This window comes from Toxorhynchites rutilus, chromosome 3 (assembly GCF_029784135.1).
Source record: "Toxorhynchites rutilus septentrionalis strain SRP chromosome 3, ASM2978413v1, whole genome shotgun sequence".
Classification (NCBI taxonomy): Eukaryota; Metazoa; Arthropoda; class Insecta; order Diptera; family Culicidae; genus Toxorhynchites; species Toxorhynchites rutilus.
Window position 1 is genome coordinate 274,888,592 of NC_073746.1, and position 9,347 is coordinate 274,897,938.

Consider the following 9,347-nt stretch of genomic DNA (forward strand, 5'->3'; position numbering starts at 1 on the left):
CTCAAACTCGGAAAACGAAGCTCAATGTCGTCAATGTGAGTGATGGTGAAACATATATTCACCTGTGAGCGTGTCTACGTTAACTGGGAAAAAGATCACCATGAAAGCTATAACATTAAACATAAAAATAAAGATTGCGATGCTCGCTTATTATTCTCGTACTCGTCATATTGTTTTCGCGAGGAAAAGAATGGTTCTATAAAACTACGACTCTTTCCATAACACTAAAATATTCTTCTAAAGAGTTATTTCAAAAATATCGATGCATTCTAAAATTCATATATTCAAATATATTCAGATATTCAAAGCGATAAACAAGCGGATTGAATAAAATGATTCCGTAGTTCTACTTCGAGAATACGATCGTGTCCTAGGCACAACTTCTTACATCTTTTATAACTTGTTGCACCTATCTTGATTGTCTTGTTCCTGTTTTCTGATGTGGGTAGAGATTATATCATGGACAGATGTACAGCTGTACTAGCGTTGTACGTGAACAGCGTTGTACGGTTACCATCGTAGCATGACATACATACTTTGGTTGTACATTGTACCGCATGTCAAACTGACAACTATCGTCTAAACTATCAAACACAACAAAAAAGTTTCCAATCTAAGTTATTTAAGAGACAGTCAATGAAAAGAACGTTAACCAAGTGTTTTGATTCGGTTTGTTCATGCTCAGCAGCGTAGTGAGGGTAGACAGCGCCCCTGGCAAACTATGAAAATGGCGCCCCTAAAATACCACTTTTTTTCAAATTTATCAAATTTATCAGTATGATGGATGTCTTTTTACTCAATTGAAATATGAAATATAATTCGGGGAAAAAATTGCCTTTGAAAATTTTTCGATTTTGGCGCCCCAAAGGGTCAGCGCCCCCGGCAAATTCCGGGCTTGCCACCCGCACACTACGCCTCTGTTCATGCTGCCCACCATTAACATACAGCGATTGTACCGAGTTGCATGCATGGTTCTAGCGCTGTACATGGTGACAGACCAATGAGGTACATATCGAGGTGGAGACTGCTCCACTGGCGAAGTATATCTGTATTGGCAAGCAAAATATCGTGTCGTAATTATTTGCATTCAATATGGAATGTATATGGAAGAAACAAAACAATGTTGAAAGTACTCACGGTTGCATGATAATTTGAGCCAAAATTCTAATGAAATCATTCACCTTTTTGTTTTTTAACAGATGACAATTGTATCGTGGCTTATTTCGATTACTTATGTGGTAAAAAGGTCCAGAGAGCAGTCGTTTGCTTACTTCTCGAAAGCAGTAACATTTTCGGTGAAATTTTGATGAATTGGCGATTATTCTCTCACAATATACATCCGACACTGAAAGTCTTCGAAACATGAACTTCAAAACGTTAAAATAATGAAACTCCGTTTGTTTCTATGAACGTGAGGGAGTGAAAATGGAACATGGAAATATCACTTTTATCCGTCTTTTTCGAAATGATTTCACAAATATTCACTGCACGCTATCACATTCGCCTCGAATGCAGCAGGAACTCTAAAAAAATGTACGTTTTTAATTAATTAATTACTTCCTGAAAATAGCATTTTCACATGGATGCGGTGGGTAATCGAAGATAAACACAACGACTAACGTCACCAGGACATTGGTGACAGACATACAAATTTCGAAGTACAACGGTAGTACAGTTGTATGTCTGTCATAAGTATTAAGTGAGACATGTTTCCATGGTAGCATGTTTCTCGTTATTTTCGTTTACGTTGCTAGTGTCGTACTTTAAGGACGATCTCGTTTGTGCGGTGTAATGTTGTTGGTGGCGTAACGGTAGACCCCCTAATCGTCAAAACATAAACGTCTACTGTCACAGACTTACGCGTTCTTGCTCATTCCGCATTCGTCGCACGGTACCGATTTCGTTCGTATATTCATTGTGCGCTGATAAGCAAACTGATCTGTATTTTTCTCCCCCGTTTTTTGGCCCAAATTTTCCAGAAGGCGATATTGCACTGTGCTACTAGAGACTGTTTTTTGTGGAAATTGATACCCATCGTAGAAGTAAGTAAAGTTTGTGGATATACAATGAAAGCAGACGGAGTTTTAGCAACTTTTATTCTGACTGGTAGTTTAATCTCGCCCATACATAACATCCTTTTCGTCCATTAACGTGATCGCTGGTTACTATGAATGTGTTGTTATCAGCAGTCAGTCTTAGAACAAGCAGAAAGAAACTGCAGCAGTCGTAAAAGAAAACAGAAAAAATATTGTCCTCGATGCGCGGGTAGTAAGAAAGCTATAATTGTGTTTTTCCTGCCTCCAATGTATTGATATTCGCGCGTTTGTTATTTATCAAATCTTATGTTGGATGATTGACCGCATCGTGATTGTTTATAGCCTATCAGCGGTGAAAAATAACATTATTCTATTTTCGTTGGCTAGCAAAGCAATGTGTTGCATGGTGATGCATACGTTTGGAATTATTGCAATGAGACATATAATTTTTTATCCTTTGGGGGAATTCCTATTTGATTACAATCCGCTTGTGTAATAATGCTTCATGGTTAAACTATACCAAAACATTGCATTTTATTTTTAGCCTAAAACTCCCCGGAAAACATTAACCACCATGGGACAGACACTGTCGGAACCGGAAACCTCGAAAGAGTCGGCCTTCTGCCAGAACGATTACTACAAAGTGGGCTCGAGCTGTATGCAGGGTTGGCGCATACACATGGAGGATTCCCATACGCACATCCTGTCGCTGCCGGATGATCCGGGGACGGCATTTTTTGCGGTTTATGACGGTCATGGTGGTGCGAATATAGCGCAATACGCCGGCAAGCATTTGCATAAGTTTGTCACGCGAAGGCCGGAGTATGCGAATGACGTAAAGCTAGCGCTTCAACGTGGTTTTCTCGACGTTGACGAGGTGATGCAAAACGACGAATCGTTGAAGGAACAAATGGCGGGATCGACGGCTGTGGCCGTAATGGTGAAGGACGACCGTTTGTACTGTGCAAATGCGGGGGATTCGCGGGCGATTGCTTGCGTTGGCGGTAAGCTGGACGTACTTTCCTTTGACCATAAACCAAACAACGCTAGCGAGCTGGAAAGAATCAAACGAGCGGGTGGGTACGTTGAGTACAACAGGGTTAACGGATATTTGGCACTCTCGAGAGCACTGGGTGATTTTAGCTTGAAGCGAAATGCCCATAAAATGGCAGAGGAACAAGTTGTTACGGCATTCCCAGATGTAGAAGAGCGACAGGTAACCGAAGATTGGGATTTCGTGGTGATTGCCTGTGATGGTATTTGGGACGTCCTGCCAAGTCAGTCGGTTCTGGAGTTTGTTCAGACGGAGATTTCCCAAGGTATCTATCCGCAGAATATTTGTGAGAACCTGATGACGCGTTGCCTCGCTCCGGACTGTCAGATGGGTGGAATTGGAGGGGACAACATGACAGTAATTATAGTTTGTTTCCTCCACGGACGACCTTACGAGGATCTTGTGAATCGGTGTAAGGAACACGTTGCCGAAATGAATTATAAAATGGAACAGATGTTTATCGATCACGATTTGGAGCGGGCGCCGGAGCAATCCTGCTCGAAACCATTGATAGCCGAGGGCAGTGAGGAACTTTCTCCACTTGCATCCCCCGAACAATCACCAAAGACGTCGGCTACCCAAAATACAAACCTAGTAGATGGGCAATCTTCGCCGGACGAAGACGAAACCAGTGAGGAGTTAGATCTAAAATGAGTTCGCGTACTGTGTACTACTATATTTTGTTCTTTTATTAGTTTTTCCAAGACTCGTAGTTCCTTCAAGCAGAGATCTCTACTTTTCTTACTTATGATGTTGAACTGCAAATTGCGGTCTATCGTTTTTATCACTTGAGATAATCCAACAAACATAATTGAAATAAATTCTCCTGGAGTACACACATTAACTGGGATCAAATCAGATCGTATTTCATCGTTTTTTTGCCCTCAAGATAACGCAGTTCTAACCTCTATCCCCGTACTTCAAAAACATAGTTGCGATCAAAACATGATAAAAGAACGAATAAGTTGCACATAAGAGCTCTTCCTAGTAGAAAACCGTCAGTAAAAACAATTCTATCGTCTGTCACTATACGTTTGAATTTATCCAGCGGAGATGAGATATTTGGATCGAAAATAGCTCTAATACCAAAACTTAGGTACGGTTGAACAAACGTTGCAAGAGTGGGAATCCCCAGAGTTCAGTTCAAGAGATCATAAACTATCTAAGAATAGGACCTTGTTAGGATATTTTTAAGAGGTTTTTTTTTCATTTTTTTCTCTCTAGCGATAAGCTTTTTACTGTCGAAACGATGAGTCAATGAAGCAACAAGGGTAGGAGTGCATGTACGTGTTTGGTGTCGGAGTAAATTACTCCACTACATGCGTATATTGCTATGGGTAGGTATATATTTTACACGTTCACACTGTTGCGGTGTTCATGAATTTATCCATCCATAAGTAGACTAATTTGAATTCTCACCAGTGAGAAAATTGTTTCTATTCCTCATGAATAAATCCAACTATTGCTATAGACCTAACAAGTTGACACCTGCCCTAATAGATGGGGAAAAAACCTTCCAATCTACTGAATGGCAGTAGTGGTGACTCGTATGTTTCATTTGCTTCCGTTTAGCGCTGTAGTGTTTCTAGTAAACTCGGAATTGTATATTGTATATATGTGGAGTTGGACGCATCTTAACCCCGGAAATTCAAAATGCGTCTAATATGCATTGTCATATAGTATATATGACTGAATATATATATATATATTTAGAAATAAACATTCTCATAAAACTAAGCCTTTGTTTAATTACGTCGTTGTGCGGAGATTCTCTCGATACCTTCGCTGTAGTCCGGCTTCTCGTCACTTATGTGATCGTAGTACGCCTTTTCGTTATCTCTGAACATCGGACTGCGTTAAAGTAAACTGACCAAACGTCCCGCATTTCAACAAAATGTCCCGCGTAAGATTACAGGCTGATTTAGACGATGCCAGTCAGCGCTCTAGTTGAAGTATCCAGTGAACAGAGAACAGACACTCTGTCCAAGTTACTTGTACCAGTATCGAACAAGTAATTGGCCTCTAACTTGAACAGAGTGTCTGTTCTCTATTCACTGGATATTTCAACTAGAGCGCTGACTGACATCGTCTAAATCAGCCTTACGTCCTGCGAAACGTCCCGCATTTGGCAAAAGAAGCGAAAATGTCCCGCGATATCAATATATTCTAAAGCCGGGTTTAGACGGTGCGAGTAAGCATAAGAGTCGGTCTAGTCAGTTACTGTAGTGCAGCTACTCACACCGTGTGAACACATCATGCCAGTTAGTGTCATGTGTAATCCGGCGTGCGAGCTACTTCAAAGTTTTTTGAATTTAAGTGTCGATTCACATACAACACGCTTTAAGTGCGATTCACATACAACATTCAGGTCAAGTTCACGTCCCGTCCCGTCACGTTGCGTCAATTATTCTTCCAAGCAGTTCTTATGCAAACATTCACATACACCGGCAACGGCAACTTCGACTTGCCGTTGCTGGTGTATGTGAATGCTTCAATAGGAATTGCATGGAAGAATAATTGACGCAACGTGACGTGGATATTATATGTGAATCGCGCTTTACTCACACTCGACGTCAAAAAAAAAAAAAGAATTTAGCCTTTGAATCAGGGATGCCAAATGTAAAGAAATGTCTCTATTTTTAAAATATTTGAAAATATGCGAAGATATTTATAGACTTGAAAATTATTGGAAAAACGAATAAAACCCTCATAGTTTCTAAACGAAATAGTTGTTATTTTGTTATGCACGCTGGCGGGGCACGCTTTTTTTCAGAAAGTTTTCTTGAGAATCTATAATATAGAATCATTATCAGGCACTATTTTCATTCAAAATTCACTCACAACTTGCAAAGAAAGTATTGTTCTAAGAAACAGAATACATATTCGATTTAAAAAAGTACATTTTCATTCATTATCTTAATTTTTGACACGTATTTATTCCACCTGCAAATCTACTACCATTTTTATTTCATGAATTGGTACACGAAGCTGCTGGCAAGGCGAATCTTGGCGTTGTATTTTTGGACCTGTGAAATCCAACAGTGTTTCCACTTATTCAGCTGTTGTTCTCAACACTGCTATGTACTCTAGAGAATCATCATCGTAGAATTCCTTCAATATTTTATTTGTTGCTCCTTTTCCTTGCATCCAATTCCTGGCCCAAATCCTTTTGCCTTTCTGATTTTTCGGATAGTACCTTCAGTTCAAAGAAATCCAGCGCAAAGTATTTTTAATACACGGTCAGCGTGTATTTCGCGATGAAATTGTGCAACCAAATAAAATAAATGCAACTGAAAACCTGAGACGAAAACTGCCAATAGAGAAGTCGATTTCGGATCAATCATCTGTCAAATTCGGACCTGATTGCTGTTTCTGACTATTTAATGGACATTTGAAAATTTATCTGGCATCCCTGGTAAGCCAATGTAGTAGTATCTAGTTTCTCGTCAGCAGCTCACATTGTGTGAACGGACAAGGCGAGTCAACCAATTGTCAAGCGAATTCACCGGGTCAGTAGCTGCTCATTGTCAAGTCAGCTACTAGCAACGGATAAATGGGCCTTAATATCACAATGTTGATTTTCTTAAGTGGATAAACCTCAAAAAAAAACAGGAAGTGTGTTATATCTATGGTATAACCGCAAGGGTGACGTAGGACTATCGTTGATTTAGAGATCATTTGTTTGAAGTTGAATCTAAATCCATTCTGAATGAATGAATAAATGAATATGTGGGGGACTTCGAAAACGAGAGCGTTACGTTGGAGGCACAAGGTTTTATGCATCCGATATAGGATACGAAAAACCTTTTTTTTTTTTTAAAAAAACCTTGTTCTGAAGAATAATCTTCAGAAGCTAACCTGCTAACTGTACTTGATTGACAAATCACAAACCCAAATGTATTATATGGATATTTTATGGATAGAAAACATTAAAATAAACTCTTTCGCTTGAATGTAATTTTCAATTCCAAGGGGAACTGGCAGATTATTTTCCAGCAACAATTAGATTTTTCCACATTTTTTGGCAGATTATTTTCCAGCAATGATTAGATCTTTCCGGAACTTTCTCGATGCTGAATGGCATCCAAACGGAAAGAATTCTGCGCGTATATGTGTCGATCCTTCGCCGTCCACCTCTTCCAGCACGTTAGGCAACGATGTTTGTGGCATCACTCTCCTCCTGATGGATTCCCTTCTGACCTAGGGTGCACAAACAGGCTCTTGGTGACACCGTTCATCCGCGCTTTCATGATAAACGAAGAGCTTCACCACAACAGCGACAACATGCTCCAATCGCTGTTCAATTAGAACTGAGTGGATTTCCGAGCGGCGCTCGCTTATATACCGATTGGTGATTTCAATAGCCTTCAACCATTTCGTTCAGTTGTTTAGGAGCTATTATCGCTCAAAATCTCGGTCTCCGGCGTAACGCTTTCGTTTTCGAAACTTTGATTTTACACCCCGGTATAGAAATGAAAGACGTAGTCCTACGTCAAAACTTGTATTTGGCAGACTGTTCAAGAGCGCTTCCAATGCATCCGAAGATTAACATGTTGAGCTGGTATCATCACATCGACAGTGGACTTTTTGTTTAGAGAGTGTCAACTGGGAACGATAGTGTTGGCGCTGCAGCACGACTTCAGGCTGACGTCGCGCTTATCGCTTGCGATGTCATTCCGGCTGAACCTTGACCATAAACGTCAAATTGAGAGCGTGAAACAACAGAAGTAAGATATTTAGAAACATATAAAAAAGAACATTTGGATATATTGGTTGAATTGTTTTTGGCTAGTGATCCTTTGTTATATTAATTCTATTAAATAAGCATTATTAGCGTGGATTACTACAATTGAAAAGGAAATAAGAGGAATTTAAACGAAAAATCACGAACATCTATTTGCCAGTAAAAACACCGAAAAGTGTGAGTAGAAAATATTTGAATTGTAACTAGAATTTATAAATTCCAGTTTAAAGCTGTGTTAAACGAGAAATTCGTTTGTGCTGCTCAAAACCCGGTGTCCGAAGATTTTCCGCTGCTCGCCGCAACAGATAGTAACAAAATTGGAAAATGATTTTTATAAAAGTCCCTTATTGATCCGCAGGGACCAACGTGAGTCAGATGAATAGTTCTCGCGTAACTTTTGAAAAGGTCCTAAGTAACAAAAGTAAACAAATCGAGTTAGTGGATGCATACTATTAGTGCTCAATCATTGAATGCAATGAGAAAACAACCGTTCAAGTATCTATCCTTTTCACCTTTTTATTACTTATACAAAAAATGTCCAATGTACAGATTCGAATTTTAAGCACTTGACTATTACTTCGGACGCCACTTTCCTCCGACGCTCGATACGTCCGAAGTAACAAAGCAATCAAAACAACACGAAGTCGCACATCGGACATTTTGAGTTTTTCTTATTTTCGGGTGTTGATATCGTTTTTAGTGCAATTCAACGAGTTATAACAATAATGATCTGCTTTTAGCACGAAATGCAAGTATTTGAAGCGTTGTTCAATAGTTATTTGCAAATTGTCATCGTACAACGTAATTTGTCCAATGTACGAAGCGGTCACTCAAAACGTCCAATATAACATTTTTCGCTCGGAGGTTTCAATATCAAACTAAAATCACATAACAACAGTTACGATTGGTTTTGCGGAGTTATTATTGACTGCTAGTGGTAAAAGTAGTGATGAAGATCGATTCCTTTTGAAACAATTGTTCCGATCTTCAACTTGGTTTTTCTCGAGTTGATGTGAATGTTACATAGGACCTTTTCAAAAATTACGCGAGAGTTCATCTTCGGCCCCCTAGCTCAATCGGGGCTTAACGTGTTAAATAAGCCGGAAGAACTAGTGTATACTGGACAGGAAGAGGCCGGGTTCTGCGATAAAGTATCGTAAATGAAGTGCCGAGCGGCCTTACGGAAGTTGACCGGAACCTCGACCATGGCCGATGAAAAGATGTATGTCGGGGTGTTTTTTTAACCTTTACGTGGCTTTGGTGATCAACTGTCTCTCCGTTTTGCCCATTTGCCCAAAAGTTTCCTATCGGTCGCAGCTGGGGGATGTTGGGAGGGTTGATGGTCTTCGCTACAATGCTTATCTCCAGCCGATCTATCCTCTAGTGATTTTCAGACATAATGGGCTGTTGCCAGGTTCAGCGTAAAGACCACATCACCTTCACGTGATACTTCTTGATGAGGGCAGCAATTTCCGTCAAGCACTTCGTACAGTATGTCTCCCCGTTCACCATA

The 9,347-nt window shown here is 39.9% G+C and overlaps 1 protein-coding gene across 1 annotated transcript; it reads left to right on the forward strand.

Annotated features, from left to right (window-relative positions):
* Positions 1-1,859: 1,859 nt before the first annotated feature.
* LOC129776104 (probable protein phosphatase 2C T23F11.1) lies at positions 1,860-4,827 on the forward strand. Its single transcript, XM_055781510.1, has 2 exons — positions 1,860-2,042; positions 2,581-4,827. The coding sequence occupies exon 2, from the start codon at positions 2,611-2,613 to the stop codon at positions 3,742-3,744; it is 1,134 nt and encodes a 377-aa protein (XP_055637485.1). The 5' UTR covers positions 1,860-2,042; positions 2,581-2,610; the 3' UTR covers positions 3,745-4,827.
* Positions 4,828-9,347: the final 4,520 nt, after the last annotated feature.